At 37.3% G+C, this 16,846-nt stretch overlaps 2 protein-coding genes across 2 annotated transcripts in view; one reads left to right on the top strand and one right to left on the bottom strand.

The window, feature by feature from the left end:
• GDNF (glial cell derived neurotrophic factor) overlaps positions 1-6,581 on the top strand; it is a 39,567-nt gene extending 32,986 nt beyond the window's left edge. The window contains exon 4 of the mRNA XM_051990086.1: positions 3,354-6,581. Coding sequence (XP_051846046.1) covers positions 3,354-3,829 — 476 coding nt within the window. The 3' untranslated portion in view covers positions 3,830-6,581. The remainder of the gene's footprint in view (positions 1-3,353) is intronic.
• Positions 1-16,846, bottom strand: part of WDR70 (WD repeat domain 70) — a 382,013-nt gene that overhangs the window by 1,641 nt on the left and 363,526 nt on the right. The gene's annotated exons all lie outside the window — the stretch shown is intronic.

Here is a 16,846-nt window from a genome sequence, read left to right as displayed (position 1 = left end):
GGAAAGTTTATATGTGATACAGTGGAAAGAGTGTGATGAATTTGAAATAATGAAGTTGGAGTAATTAAATCTGAGTTCAAATCCTAACTCAGTCATTTCTTTTTACCTCTGTGACCTTGGGGCACTTAATTTCTCTGGGTCTCTGTTCTTTCATCAGTAAAATGAAATGATTGATCTCTAATGAGAAGATTAAGACTTCTAAATTCCCTCTAGTTTTAAGACTTCTAAATTCCCTCTAGTCTCTAGATCTATGATGCTATGAACACTTAGAAAAGAAAATATTGATCACTAAGAATAAACTGAAACTTAGCTAATATCTTTTTTGATAGAATTACTTGAGTAAAAGAAAAGCTGTAGACCTGGTGGTCTCCTACTCAAATGAGTGTTTATTTTACATTTCTACTACTAGATCATCCTCATTTTTATTTCTCTCTATAAGCACTGACTAATGCAGTTAAATATTTATCTAAATAAAGGGATACACACACACACACAAGTTCAAGTCTCAGGTCTATGATTTACTACATGTATGACTTTGAGCACATGTCACTCAGGGGAATAATTCTTTGAGCCTATATCCTCATCTCTAAAATGAGTTAATGGACCAGATGGCCTCCAAGGTTCATTCTTCCAAAACTGAAATTCTATAAAAATAAATTTTTCTCTATAGGATTTGGATTTTTCACTCCTTAAAGAGAAATGAAGGCACCAAAGCTTTCTTATAGATCACAATGTAACACATGCAGATTAATTCTAGTCTTCAGCAATCAAATGAACAAAGTATGTTAGAGAGATCACCAAAATCAGTCTTTTTTATTTCTTATATTATGCATGGGAGAACAGAGAAGCTTAATATTTTATTTTACACTACAGGATAAGTGGGACTTGCTATGTCAATAAATAGGTTGTAATAATAATAATGGCTATTATTATTATTATTATTACATAATATGTATAGCTCTGTAGAATACAACAACCCTGTTACACAAGAGTTATTATCCCTATTTTATGAAGAGATAATTAAACGATCTAGCAGATTTGCTAGATCCTTCTAACTCCAAAATCAGCCATCATACCCCATCATCTTATGTTAATAAAGAAAGACAGAATACATAAAGGTCTGTGTTAGAATGAATCTGATTATATGCTTACAGTTCATTGAAACATGAAAATGCTCTTTACATATCCATTGTTCTTATAAATATATTTAACTTGTTTAAATTTCTTTTACTTAGTTGAATCTGCTCAACTCAAGTAAAAATTAAATCAGCCTCAGAATTTAAAAGTCAGAGGAGATTACCTGCTCCAGTTTATAACCAAACAGGAATCAATCAATCCCTTTTACAAAATCCTCAGTCAGAGGTGGTCTGACTCTGCTGACTGATCTCCAAAAAGAGAGAACCAGCTCCCTCCTGAGGCTAGCTCTTAATTAGGAAGTTTGTCCTTATATCAAGCTTACAGCTTTTTACATCTTCCAATTGTAGCTACTCTTTATATCTAGTTGAGTCAAAGGGAACATATTTAATCCCTTTTTTTGTATGGCAGCTTTTCAAATACCTGAAGACAGCTTCAGGTCTCCCTCTAAATCTTTTCCAGGATAAGCATCCAAATGGAGCAATTAGGTGGAATCAAACCTAGAATCAGGAAAATCTAGATTCAAATCTAGCCTCAAATACTTAACTAGCTCTTGAACTAGGACAAGTTAATTAAAGTCTTTGCCTCAGTTTTCTCATCTGTAAAATAAAGAATCATAATAGCAACTACCTAGATCACAGAACTAGTAATGATAATGATTATATGCTTAGGTTGTGCCAGGCACTGTGCTAAACATTTTACTGTTATTCTCTCATATGGTACTCACAACAACCCTGGGAGGTAGTTGCTATTATATTCATAATTCATTTTATTTCCTTTTTCTGATCCTTGGTCTTTCTCACCACCCTGTTTGCTTGTCAATACTCTCTAGCTTGTTTGTAATAAAAGTAAAAAGGTAGTTTTTAATCACAGAGGATCTTAAATCTCTTGAAGAGATCATTTCATCATTATTAGCTCTGTGATCCAGGGCAAGTCAATTAACATTTGTTTGCCTCAGTTTCCTCATCTGTAGAATGTATTATGATTATAATAGCGACTACCTCCCAGGGTTGTTGTGAACATCTTATGAGAGAATAACAGTAAAGTGCTTAACACAATGCCTGGCACATCATAAGGATATAATTATTATTACTATTATTAATTTCCTTTTTCTGATCCTTGGTCTTTCTTTTCATCCTGCTTGTTTATAAATACTCTTTAGCTAATCTATATTTATGCTATATCTGCATAGCACAAGTAATAAGTTACAGTTTTTAATCACAAAGGATCTTAAACCTCTTACAAGACATCATTTCATCATTCTATGTAAGACCACTCTGAAGTCAACCCCCCTTCTAGTTGTGCAGCTTGAGAAGCCAGAGCTGAGGGCTGTGTTACTCACCTCAGATTGCACAGGAAGTCAGCGAGACTGCTATAAACAGAAGCCAGAATTTCTGGCTCTCAGTCCTTGGCTTATCCATTAGTCACAAGGAAACTAAGTAGAAGCAAAACTGCACCCCAGCTCTTATGCATCTACCTACCCACTCACCTAAGGATTTGTATATTTTGATTCTGTATGATATTCTCTGCTTCTACCACTAAGTACTAAATCATTTTCCCCTCTCTGGGTCTTCTCCTTTTGGATAAGAGCTTCTTGTGTGAAATAATGGACCTCTCAGGTCTCCACACAGCTCTTTATGACTAGAATTTGTCACGTGGATGGCATTCTGTTTGGTAGATGGTCCAAAAACAAACACAAAACTTAGTCTTACTCATGAATTCTATGTTTATTCTGCCAAAACATATTTTCTAATTCATTCATTTTCACTTGTGGTAAAATTGAGCAGCAGGGCCTATCCTAACCCATCAGCCATACACCTATCAGAAAGACAAATCTTCAGAGAGATCAATCTCCTCATTTACTCTTTTGCAAATAGTGAATCTCACACTAGCAGAAAACAATCCATACAATTAATTGATGAACTAATTCTCCACAAGGAAGCATCTAGCTGTTGTTTCAGAATATTTACCTCTGGTTGTCCACCAGTTTTATTTAGTAACATTTTTTTCCCCCTTATTTAAGGGCATGAACATTCTTTACATCTAAGTTTTCAAATGAATATCTTCCATCAGCTATACAATTGGAGGGCCAATAGTTTTTTGTTTGTTTGTTGCAGATTTGGGGCAGGGAGCGAGGGATACTTTACAAGTAAAATGCAGATGGTGGTTGTTTATTGCTTCCTGAGTGTGACACTTGTGTTTTTTCTTTTTTAAAACAGCAAACATGCCAGAATATTATCCTGACCAGTTGGAAGATGTTGTGGATTTTATTCACAACACAATCAAGAGATTGAAAAGGTCACCAGATAAACAAGCAGAATTGTTTCCCCGGCGGGAGAGGAACAGACAAGCTGGAGCAACCAATGCAGATAGAAGGAGGCAGAAGGGACAAAGGGGGAGGAACAGGGGCTGTGTCTTAACTGCTATACATTTAAATGTGACTGACTTGGGTTTGGGATACGAAACCAAAGAAGAATTGATTTTTCGATATTGCAGCGGATCTTGTGATGCAGCTGAGACCACATACGACAAAATATTAAAAAATTTAACCAAAAAGAAAAGGCTGATGAGTGACAAAGTTGGGCAGGCCTGTTGCCGGCCCACCGCTTTTGATGATGACTTGTCATTTTTAGACGATAACTTGGTTTACCACATACTGAAAAAACATTCCGCTAAAAGGTGTGGATGTATCTGACTCTGTTTCCGGGAGACGGCTATGTATTGCATTCCTGCTACAGCATAAAGGAAGGGACCAAGGTTCCCAGGAAATGTTTGCCCAGAATGGAGAATGAGGACCAAGGATGGAGATAAAGGAGGAGAAACAGGCAGAAGTCAGCCTTCGTGGGAGCCTGGTGGAGGAGATCCAGCTACAGATGACTGGATAAGAGAGAGAGAACGGCCCTCTAGTTTCTACAGGAAAGCAACTTAAAGGCAAATCACAAGCTCAGGGCCGGTGTTCCTGGATGGATGTTGCCACTGTCATTTCAACTGGTACAATCCACCATCACCTATCATCAGCTTGGAATGTGCTGAAAGGACACAACCACTTAGTCTCCTGTGGTTTGTTTTCACATGTTTGATTACACCAGTCAAACAATGCTGGTGTAAACTCATGTGGCATTAAGAGTCATTACTGAAAGTCAGAAAGTTTTTTTTTTCCTGTCACTCAGTTAGGGCATACCTGCCCCTCCTCCCATCTTTCCCCTCTCCCTTCCCCCCAAATATATATTATACATAAAACAAACACTAGAAACAGTCTTTTGACTTCAAAATTGAGGCCTAAGGTATACTTGGACAAGAACATAATGGTTGATTATTGATCTTTAACATAATGTGTTAGATGGGAAGAATTTGGACAGAAACTAATAGGCTGTATTCACTGACTAAAGAAAACCTGAAAATATTTTCTTTACATACTCTTGGAAACAGGAAAGGAGTTGTGGCTTTAAGCAGTATGCATTTCTAGGAAAGTGGGGGGGAAAACAAGCCCAGATGCACCTCAGTGTACAAGGAGACAAACAGGTCTCTTTCAGTTTACAGCTGGACAAATGTCACATCATCACTACATTTATGCTTGGTCACCAGTGGCCAGATAGAGTACTTGATGCAATGCATCCATTTCAAATACAGAAATATATAGAAGAATATTTATTGAGATTTAAGTTATTATTATTTATTACAGTTCACTAATGAGTTTTTTCCCCTTATTTATTAAAATTTCTTTTCTAAAGGTGCCAAAGTATAATGTGCTTGCAAAATACAAAGAAAGAAAAAGAATCAGATTGGGAACAAGGGTCCATACTTTTAAAAATGTTAACAGTTTTTGGATAACTAAAAAAAAAAATCACTTACTTTACCTTTTTCCATAAAACTTCCTGGTTAAATTCCATAGATCCATTGTTTGCCATTCATTTGTTTAAAAACAAGCAGAGAAGCATTGTTTGTAAGGGACCCCTATACCCCTTTTCTCAGATGATTTCCACAGATCAGTGAGCCGAGACCAGTGGCACTTGGCTTTTTTTCTCTGTTGTTGCAACACTGAACAAACATGCCATAATTTTCACTCTATGTTGTACTTAAGTTTTTTTTTTCCTTCCATGTATATTTATCTATAATATGCATAAATATGTATAAAAGGTATAATGCCTTTTAGTAGTTAGTCCTGGATTTTAATGTTGACTAAAAGGTAAACAGTTTGCCAGAGTTTTGTTTAGATTCACTAAGAGTCATTCACACAAATCTTCCCCCCAAAACAAAAACCCCACAAAATATATTTTATTTTTAAAAGGATATATTCTGAGCTGGGAGCCAGGTGCTGACTATTATGATCAAAACAGTCCATCTTCCAGGAGGTAGATTGTCCCATTTTCCCCTAAAAGCTTTTTGACTACAACCTCAGAGCAGTAAGTAATGACTTGTTCCTTTTATATAAAATCCCTTCATGATAACACAACTCGACTGAGGAGGTCAGAGGCTTCTGGCCTAGCCACAAAAACATGACTGGATTGAAGTTCCCTAAATAATTCTGGAGAATAGAGTAGAATAAAGTATAGGGTTAGCTATCTTTGCCAGTGTCCCCTAAAGTAGGTTTTTCTGACAAGCTAATCAGGACGTGCATTTATAGAAGAAAAAAAAAAACATTGGCCCTTATCTTGTGGCTTTTCGACTTTCTTTTCATTTTTTTTCAGGAGAGATTTCTTTTTTTAAGAAAAAGCATCTAGCTATTAAGTGAAATGGTTTGAAAAGTGTTGGGAATTCCAACTGGTTTCCAACCAATTAGGCATGCTTTTTTGTAAATCAACCAGATCAGCTACCTACACTAATCTTTGTAAGACCTGAATTTTCTTCTTTCCCTCCCCTGCTTTGCTCTCCCTGTACCTCCAGATTGGAAGCCAATTGGACAGGATGGCCCCATCTCTCCTAGCAGAATGGGAAAACCAAGCTCTGTAGCTCTTAGAGGAGACAAATCTGTTTGTTAATTTACTGTAAGAATTCAGAAGTGTACCCCCAAAATTATCAACTTTGTTCAGATAATATTGACTGTGTGAAGACCAAATGGCTGATTATTTTTTTAAGATGCAGCCTAAATTAGCTTCCAGCATTAAAATCAAAGCCATTGTCTAACCTGGCTGCAACATTTCAGGGAGTGCTGTGGGCACATTCCCTGTGTCCCCTATACATCATAAGCAAGTTTGAACTTTTGCAGATCTAAATACAGCTAATCTACAAAAGGGTAAAGTTTGTGATTTTTCATCATTATCATCATCAATATTTTAATTATTAATCATTACCATCTAAAATAGGAGTGCACTTCTTTGGAAGCTCTGATTTCACCTCTGATCTATGTCTCAGTCATTTGTGTTATACAACCAAAGTTCTCTACAAACTTTATTTTTGTACAATATCATTTTGTAACTTTTTACAAATAAAAGCTCATTTCTATCGTTCTCTGTACTTTGTACTTTCTCTAGCTGCTGCTAATGTGCTCTATCTCACTCCCCACATCAGATACAGTGTGCAATAAATGTTTAAATATCTTCACTGCTATAAACGGGGCTTTCTGTATCTTCTGACTGCTCCTATCCTGCCCTCAAAGAGATGATTATAAAGGAACTCAGTGGGTGCAGCTAAGTGAAGAAGTAGGTAGACTGTGGAGGCTAGAGGACCTAAGTCCAAATATGGTATCAGACACTAACTGTGTTACCCTGGGAGAATCATTTAATCCCAATTGCCTTAAAAAAAAAAAAAAAAAAAAGTAAAGTAATTCAATGGTGCAAAAGGGCAGCAATGGGGAAAGTTAGGGAAGAATAAACCACTGACCTCTTTTTGAAAGAGTCTACGGAATCACTCATTCACTACATGTAGGAAGAAACATGGGATCTGGGGCTGTACCTATGATTCATTAGAAAGCACTTCAAAAATGAGATTTTTATCTGCAATTTATAGGCTTAGAGAGTTGTCTAGAGTACTAAGTATTAATAGATTAATTTTTGCCCAGGGTACAAATGCTAATGTGTTTCAAGGATAAGTCTTGAACCCACGTCTTCCTGGCAAAAACTACCTCTCTCTGCTCTACATCATACGGTTCCTTCAGCTCCCTGGGGTAAAATGAGGTCCCCTCTAATTCCAAATCTATGTTGCAGTGGATAGGCTCACCTTCCCAAATTCAAATCTGACCTCAGATGCTCAGATGTGTGATCCTGGGCAAAGCATTTCAACTGTTTGCTAGAGAAGGCAATGATGAACAATTTTAGTATCTTTGCCAAGAAAACCCAAAATTGGATCACAAAGAATCAGGAGGACTAAAAACAACTGAACAACAGATTAATTCACAGACAACCTCAATGATCCATTGTAAATTCACAGACAACTTCATTGATCCTTTCTCAGGTACATTTTGTTAAAAAGCAACAAAAAAATTTTTGAAGTTGATATTACCCTCAGAAGCCAGTTCCTAACCTGGGCTTTTTTATGGATAGGATTCTAAGCAGAGCTATGTTTTGTTTAAGCTGCCCTCACCTTTCCTAAAATAAGTGATCTTTTGTTTAGAGCCTTCACACTTCAATTCTATTTGAAGAACAAAGCTATAAATAGGATTGGACAAGTCAGGGCTCTTTTCCCCACGGTGCCCACATCAGTTAGCAGGTAGAGATGTTGCAAAAAGCCATAGCAAAATAATTATATGTCCTACTTGTTGGAGAGATGGATGCTTATACTTCCCAATAACTGAAAATTTTATAAATAGCCCTATTAGGATCCTTTGCAGCATTTTATTATAGAGTTCAATAACATGAAGTTGGGATTCATTTCATGACACACTTTGCTGGAGACTTGAGTCTAGCTGGTGTTTGGTTTGTAAATTCTTCCCCCTCCATCTGCCACCCCAATAAATCTGCCCCCAGGACAAGAATTCCAAGTTAGGCCTCAGCTGGAGAAACTGAGGAGATGGTGAGTCAGAGCATTAATATGAACCTGTGAATTTATAGGCATAGGGTGGGCTGCAAAGGAATCTTGAAGCCAAACTTTTGTCTAGCCACCTTCACTTTCTCTAAACTGAAATGCTAGAAGGTGATGCATCTTCAGAGATAGGAAAGAAAGGAAGGGAGGAAAATGATAGGGTACAGCTTCTAGAGGAAATATAGCAATAATTTAAAGGCCCCCTGACCTTAGAGTGCTTCTGTTCTAACAATCTGACAATGATTCTAAAGTCTTCTGGCTTTAGAACCAATGATCCTAAGGCCTCCTGACTTAAGAGTGCTTCGGTTTTAATAATCTGTCCATCAATGATTGTAAAAGTCTTCTGGCCTAGGAAAACAGTATTTCTTCCCTTAGACTTCAGGGAAGATATATTAGTGATCCTGAGGCCCTCTTAGAGTGCTATTGTTCTAACAATCTGATTGTCGATGTTTTAAAATCTTCTGGACTTAGATTAGTCCTACCAACATTACTGACTGTCAAATAGATATTCTGTTGGTCAATGATAACCAAATTCCTGAGACAATAGTGAATAGACCATTCCTCAAACCTATCTGTAAAGCATAAAATTAGCAAATCAGTAAAATGAAGCTTTGATCTAACTTTGTCCTATAAATCGATCTCCTTTCTCTTGGCCCCCTGCTAAATTCTTTTGGAACAGCCCACTTCAATTGGCTTTACAATTACAATAAACTTTGCCCCTTGACTTAGAGATGGATTCAAGCCTGCAAATTCTTTTGAGACACCTCATGACCCATCAGCTGAAGTGGGTTGAGGTCCCTTTAAGAAACTGTATTTGCTATTAATCTGTGATTCCTTTCAGATTCCCAGCTCCTCCTGGCTGAGGTATATCCTCCCCAGACAAGTTGTCTTTCCAGGATGCCAGAGCCTTTGATTCAATTACAAATCCTGTCAAAAAGCATCCATTTGAATTCCAATAGGAGATCGGGGCTTGTCCCAGCCCCCATTCTGACTTGCTTGGGCCGCCCAGCCCCCACTGGTTCTGATCTGCTTGGGCTGTCCCAACTCCCCACCAAGACACTCAATATAATAGCTTCCATCAACGAAGGTCTTTTGCAGATGGACCTTGGCAGCTCCCTTTTCTGCCAGGACTTTCTGTCCACTGAGAACTGCATTCTCCATTTTCCATAGATCTGCCACTATAGAAGTCAGTCTCTGGGTAAACTGATTTCTATCTAACAATAAACTTTCATTTTGCAACTAATATTCCAGAATGAGTGAATTCTTTCATTCCTAGAACCTGCAGCCGACTTAATGGGGATTCTTAATAACTCTCTTATAGCCACTAACCTCTAGACCACCAGGAATCTAGACCATTCTAACAACATCACAGCTATCCCAACCTTTTGGAGTCCCTTCTGAATCTCAAGGAAGGGGGAGGGACAGAAGGAGAGTGGAAAGGAGGGAAGGAGGGAATGAGGAAAAGGAGGAAGAGAGGAAGGGAGAAATATGGTGAGGAAAGAACTGACTTCAGTTAGAAAATTAGAAAAAAGGGGCAGCTAGGTGGCACAGTAAATAGAGCATCAGCCCTGAAGTCAGGAGGACCTGAGTTCAAATTTGACCTCAGATACTTAACACTTTCTAGCTTGTGACCATGGGCAAGTCACTTAATCCCAATTGCCTCAAGAAAAAAAAGAAAAGAAAAAAAAAGAAAGAGTTAGAAAAATCCTTCTGACACTTTCTAGTTATGGTATTCTGATCAAGACATTCTGGGCACCAGGCTGTCCTTAGAGCCCAGAACATCTGAGTTCAAATCTTCCTTCTGACATTTATTGACCAAAATACTTCCTCTTTGGGCATTCGGGGCAATTCTCTAAAATCATAATTGGGTGATTAACTGCATTGATAGAGGGTGTTTTCTCTTTGAAGATTCCCTAAACCAATGGAATGACAAGTGTGAATTAAAAAAAAAAGTCAATCCTTGTTTATTCTCCTATACCTTCTATTCTAATAGAAAAGCAGCCACTTAAGAACAATTTCTAAGGCAGGGATTAAAGGGGATGCATTTCTGTAGCAGTCTGAAGGATTTGTGAGGAGAGGTATTATAGCCAGGAGGTGACTAAGAAAAGAGCTGAAGGAATGTTTAGCCGCAGGCTGAGGATGGGGGTCCTTAAAAGGAGTCACATATTTCTTAACTCCCTTTTTCCAAGGCTTTGCTTCCCTACAGTCAACATTTTAAAAGGTGATTATGTTTCAATGAATATCGAAGGCAATGTTGAAAAAAAAGTAACAAAAGGAGCAGTATCCCATGCCCTCACTGTATGTGCAGTCCACAGAGAGATAAATGCCCCTAACTTCCACTGGCAACTGGATGGCAGAGTAGATAGAGCACCGGGCCTAGAGTCAGAAAGACCTAAATTCACATTCAGATTCTAGCTGTATGATTCTGGACAAGTCACTTAACTCTGTTTACCTCAGTTTCCTTTTCTATAAAATGAGATGGAGACAAGAAAACAAAAATCTTCCACTGAAATATGAGCTCTTCCCTAAATACAGGGCACAGCTAACAGCTCCCCATATCCACCCAGTCTGTGATAGACTTCTTTATCTTGTTTCCTCATCCTCTGTTTCCATTTCCCTTTTTATTCTTCCTCTTCCCTGTCATCCTTATTCCAAATCCCTTTAGCCATTTTTTTCCTGACCTACCCTGAAAAACTTGGGAAAAGGAAGGGTCTTACATTAGTTCCTATTTAAGAAAATAGAGTGGTTGTCATGACTGATAAAGGGCCAAGAACTCATGTTCAATAATGTTCCAAAGTACATTCATTAATTTTAATAAAAGAGGGAAGCATGAATCAGATGTCCTGGGAGAGCCCTCACTGGCATCTGTTTGTCTAACACTTACTAGAAGTCCGGGAAAGAGTGTAACTTAGGGAAAGTAACAAGCAGAGCTGGAAGGAAAGAGAGGTAGAAAGATTTCAAGCTTCAGGAAATCAAGGGAAAGTCAATAGAGCTAAATGATGGCAAACATGGATGAGATTTTGAAACATTTGGAAAAGATTATGTTACTTAGGAAATTTTTTTTTCTGTTGAAAGTAGAGTTTTTAACCCCATTAGATATTATGTTTCTATCTCAGAAGGACTTGAATTCAAATCTGTCACCAGACATTAGCCCTATGACTCTGGGCAAGTCACTTAATCTCTGTCTGCCTCATTTTCCTTATCTATAAAATGGGAATATTAATAGCATCTATCTCCCAAGCTTGGAGTGAGGTTCAAATAAGAAAAGATGTGTAAGCAATAAGCACCATGATGGCATATTGTAGGTGTTTAATAAATGCATCTTCTCTTCACTTCCCTTCTCCTCTCTCCCCTCCCTACTTTCAACCACTCTTCACAGGAGTTATAATATAGAAAAACAAGGTTGTTTCCCTAATGCCTCTCTCTTAGGGAGAGTTCTTTATGGGAGGAGTCACTTAAGTACCAAATAGGCAATTAATTTTTTTATATCCTTTTACCCTAACTTCAGGCAATCACTCATCATTCCAGGGACTTAACTGGTCCCTTACATTAAGATCCTATTTGAAGTCCAAAAAGTCTAATGGTTGAATTTTGGTAGGGGAGATTTGGGGGATGGGAGGGGAGGTGGTTAAAGGAAAGGTGACTTCTTTACCTCTGTATCTGACCAATCTGCCTAAAGGCAGTTTCTATTGAGTGTTCTTTTTGTTGTTGTTGTCATTTGTCCTTCCTCTAGAAGAAGATCGTGACTTCAGGGAGGTGATGCCATGACATGCAAATGAATTGGATTTATGTGAAGGAGGGCTGGACAAGGTCACCAACCTCACTTTCCCTTCCAGAGTCATCTGGGTCTAGTGTCAAGACATTGATCAAGACAACTAGACTAGTCTTGGTATTATGGGTCAATTCAGGTCAAACAGCTGCTGATTTTCTTATCTTGATCATTACTATTCCTTGAGGGATTTATCCATTGTTCATGAACAATCTGATTGTTCACATTTTCATTTTCTCCAGAGCATGGGTTATAGTGTTTTTGTTTATTTGTTTTCCCCTTACTCTGCCATAGTTTCAAATCTGGGATGGGATTCCCAGGATTTCATCATTGGCACAGATACTTTATCTATAATTTATAGTCTTAGAGAATCACCAAAGATTTAGAGAATTTAAGTGACTACCTCATGATCACATGGCTGGCAAGTTTCAGAGATGGTATTTCAATTCTCAAGCATAGTAAACAGATTAGTAGACTTGGAAACAAAAATATCTGAATTCAAATCCTAGCTGAGTGACCTTTGAAACTTTTTCTCAATTCCAGAGAGTGAGTTCTCTATCTTGGAATGATTTCCCTGCCTTAGGAATTCATCTCTGAAGTCAAAGTAATTGACAACTGAAAACCATGATATAATAAATGTATTGTTGGGGGGAGGGAGGGAAAGAAAAGAAACTTTTTCTCAGTCTGAATTTCTTCCTCTCCAGGCAGACCAGTGACTCAAAGCTGAGGCAGAGGAAAAAAAAATATATCACTCAGACTCTAGACTAAATGAAAACAAGACCAACCTAATCAGTCACTGGCAATGGATAAGATGGAGATAAAAAATAGCACCTACTTCATAAGGTTGTTTCAGGGATCAGAGGACAAATAACATATGTCAAGCACTTTACAAACCTTAGAATGCTCTACAAATGCCAGCTAAGCCCAGCACACTATCCCTATGCCAGACAACCTCTCAATCTAATCATAAGAGGAAACTACTCATCTCTGTCCCTTGAATGGCCTTCCTGATGGGTAATTGGAGCCAGCAGTACTTATAAATTTAGGGAGCTGGGCACATAGTAGAAGGAAAGTATGAAAAGTCTTACAGCTTTGGGCTATATACCCACAATGAACGTGAAGAAGCTAATGGGAATAAGCACCTACTATGTACCAGGCACTATGCCACAAACTTTACAAATATTATCTCATTTGATTCATAAAAGGGACTGCTGAGGGATAGGTATTTTAATCATTTAAGCAATTCAATTTTAACATTCCTTCAGGCTCTCAGATCCCATGCTGCAGCTGGGATTCAATTCATTTCAATTCAATAAACATTTTTTATCACTGACAGTAAGCAGAATAGGCAACTGGTTGAAGTCAGAAAGATTTTAAGTTCAAATCAGCCAATTACTAACTGTGTGACTCTAGGCAAGTCATTTAACTCTGTTTGTCTCAGTTTCCTCATCTGTACAATGAGCTGAAAAAGGAAATGGCAAACCACTCCAGTGTTTTTGTCAAGAAAACCCCAAATGGAATCATGAAATATCAGACATAACAGAAATGACAGAATAGAGCAGGTAGAGTACTATGCTGAGCCACAAGAGATATGAGATATGGATCCTGCTTTCATGCTACTTCCATTTTAGTAAAGAGGATGATATATACACAGATAATTATAAGCCAAAATGTTTCATGATAAATCCATTAAAGAAGAAAAACTAATGGTTACATGAGGTCTAATCAGTGCAGGTTTCATAAATGATGAAGCTCCTAGGATGGACTTTTAAAATGAGCAAAAATGAATTCAACAAACCAAGATTGAGAGAGAAGATGTTCTTAGTACAGCTGATGGTCTGAGCAAAGTCATAGCACAGGAAAGCTGAAATGAGGACTTTATGAAGAGGTTACCATTAAGATACATAGAATGGCCTCATCAGGAAGAGTTCATTTCCTCTTCCAATAAATTTATTTCCTCTTGTGACATTGTAACGAGTCTGATAGATTATACACCATCTGCTTAAATTTTAGCAAGGAGTTTGGCCAAGTATTAATAGATCTCTGTAATTCTGGATGGAAGGATCTAGAGGAATGCCTTATGAATCTGTTCTTGGTTCTATTCTGTTCAATACAGGATCATTTAATCAATCAGCTGGTATGTTGGCAAGGGGTGGGGATGGGGGGGGCCTGTACTTTCTTGTTCTTGACATAAGTAATATCATTTTAGAATTAGCTGTCACTTAAGTGTAAACTGATGATCCTATCCAGCCCTCTACCCCAGTTCTTGTGCAAGGTCAGTCAAAATATAGACTTCTTTATTTCAGGATCAGAAGTTAATGACAGACAAGCAGAGTTCAGAACTAGATGTAATGACTAAAGTTAAGCTCATATACAGAAAACGTTCCTAACAATTAAAGCTCTGAGATATGGTGCTGACAGCTAAATCAGATAGGGTGAAAACAGAGAAAGAAAATTATAGACCAATTTCTCTAGTGAATATTGATGAAAATTTTTAAATAAAATATTAGCAATGAGATTATGCTAGGGTATGAGACTCTGCCAAAAGGAAGTACAGAGGCCACCTCGACCTTTGGTGCATAATAAATTTTCTGCCACATTGCAGAAATGCCCTTGTTGAACAAGTAGCAACAATATGCAACATGGGAAAAGGATTGGTCTGAGGGTCACAGTACAGTTGTTTGTAAGCAGGAATACCTTGATAGGGCCTCTTGCCTATGAGCAGGTTGCTGATATGACTGGATTGGCTCTCCTCCTACTGGCAGATACCGTGCATATACAATGCCCACGAGCTGCTTCTCTAAATGGTGATTGGGAATTGCCTACTGTTCACACACTTATCACACTTGCAAAAATGTATATCAACAAGGCTGTATTGCATCATAAACTGGAGCTCTTTTCCCACTCTAACAGTCTCCTGTCTCATTCATCTTGCCTCTGAGATCAAATTTTTGAGCTCTCAATCAGGACAGCCACAACAAGATTATAGAAAGTCATCCCCATGATAATATTCTATGATCAAGTAGGATTTATACTAGGAATGTAGGGCTGGTTCAATATTAGGAAAACTATTAGCATAATCAACTATATCAATAACCAAACTAACAAAAATCATATGATTATCTCAATAAATACAGAAAGGCATTTGATAAAATCCAACACCCATTCCTATTTAAAAAGACTAGAGAGTATAGGAATAAACAGACTTTTCCTTAAAATGATCAGTATCATCTATTTAAAACCATCAGCAAGAATCGGATGAAATGGGGACAAACTAGAACCATTCCAATAAGATCAGGAGTGAAATAAGATTGCCCACTAACACCACTTCTATTCAATATTGTATTAGAAATGTCAGCTTTGGCAATAAGAGAAAAAAAATAGAGATTAAAGGAATTGGAGTAGGGAATGAAGAAACCAAATTATCACTCTTTGCAAGATGATATGACAATATACTTAGAGAACCCTAGAGAATCAATTAAAAAACTACTAGAAAGAATTCACTTTTTTAGCAAAGTTGCAAGAATACAAAATAAATCCATGTAAATCATCAGCATTTTTATATATTACCTACAAAGTCTAGCAGAAAGAGATACAAAAAGAAATTCCATTCAAAATAACTCAATAGTGTAAAATAGTTGGGAATCTATCTGCCAAGAAAAGTCAGGAACTATATGAACACAACTACAAAACACTTCCCACACAAATAAAGTCAGGTCTAATCAACTGGAAAAATATCAAGTGCTCATGGGTAGGCTGAGAAAATATAATAAAAATGACAATACTACCTAAATTAATCTACTTATTTAGTGCCATACCAATCGAACTCCCCAGAAATTATTTTATAGACCTAGAAAAAATGAACAGAGTTCATCTGGAAGAACAAAAAGTCAAGAATTTCAAGGAAATTAATGAAAAAAATGCAAATGGAGGTGGCCTACCTGTGCAAGATCTAAAACTATATTATAAAACAGCAGTCATTAAAATCATTTGGTACTGACTAAGAAATAGAGTGATCAATCAGTGGAATAGGTTAGGATCAGAGGACAAAAGAGTCAATAACTATAGCAATCTAGTGTTTGACAAACCCAAAGACCCCCGCTTTGGGGATAAGAACTCACTATTTGACAAAAACTGCTGGGAAAATTGGAAAACAGTAGAGAAGAAACTAGGTATTAACCCACACCTAACGCCACATACCAAGATAAGGTCAAAAAGGGTTCCTGATTTAGACATAAAGAATGACATTATAAGCAAATTAGAAGTACACAGGATAGTTTACCTCTCAGATCTGTGGAAAAGGAAGGAATTTGTGTCCAAAGAAGAATTGGAATTCATCATTGAAATAGATAATTTTTATTATATTGATTTAAAAAGTTTTTGTACAAACAAAACCAATGCGGACAAGATTAGAAGGGAAGCAATAAACTAGGAAAACATTTTTATATTCAAAGGTTCTGATAATGACCGTATTTCTAAAGTAGAGAATTGACTCAAATTTATAAGAATTCAAGCCATTCTCTAATTGATAAATGGTCAAAGGATATGAAATGAAGAAATTAAAACCACAATTTTTAACCATTTGAAAAAGTGCTCTAAATCACTATTGATCAGAGAAATGCAAATTATGACAACTCTGCAATATCACTATAATTCAATTGGGAGATCTTGGTCTAATAATCAGCTCAGATTGCCCTCAGCCCCCAAGATCTGCTCATAAAATAGGTTTCTGTTAACACATTCTTTGTAAATCTCCTCATTAAGAGATTTGTCTGCTAAGAGAGAGCTTCTTAGTGAAAAATAAAACTTCCTTTTTTGCCACTAAGATTTCAGGTTCCTGAATTCTTTTTTGTTGGACCTGTGCTGAGACCAGAGAGGATTCTCACATCAATTCTCTACCACTAGAACCACATCAGTGACCACTCACCATTCTGAGCCACACATCCAGGTGCTGGAATTCCTAGTTTTAATTCTGCATCCTATTAT

Source organism: Antechinus flavipes, chromosome 1, assembly GCF_016432865.1.
Source record: "Antechinus flavipes isolate AdamAnt ecotype Samford, QLD, Australia chromosome 1, AdamAnt_v2, whole genome shotgun sequence".
Classification (NCBI taxonomy): domain Eukaryota; kingdom Metazoa; phylum Chordata; class Mammalia; order Dasyuromorphia; family Dasyuridae; genus Antechinus; species Antechinus flavipes.
This window is presented reverse-complemented; position numbering and strand designations above follow the sequence as displayed.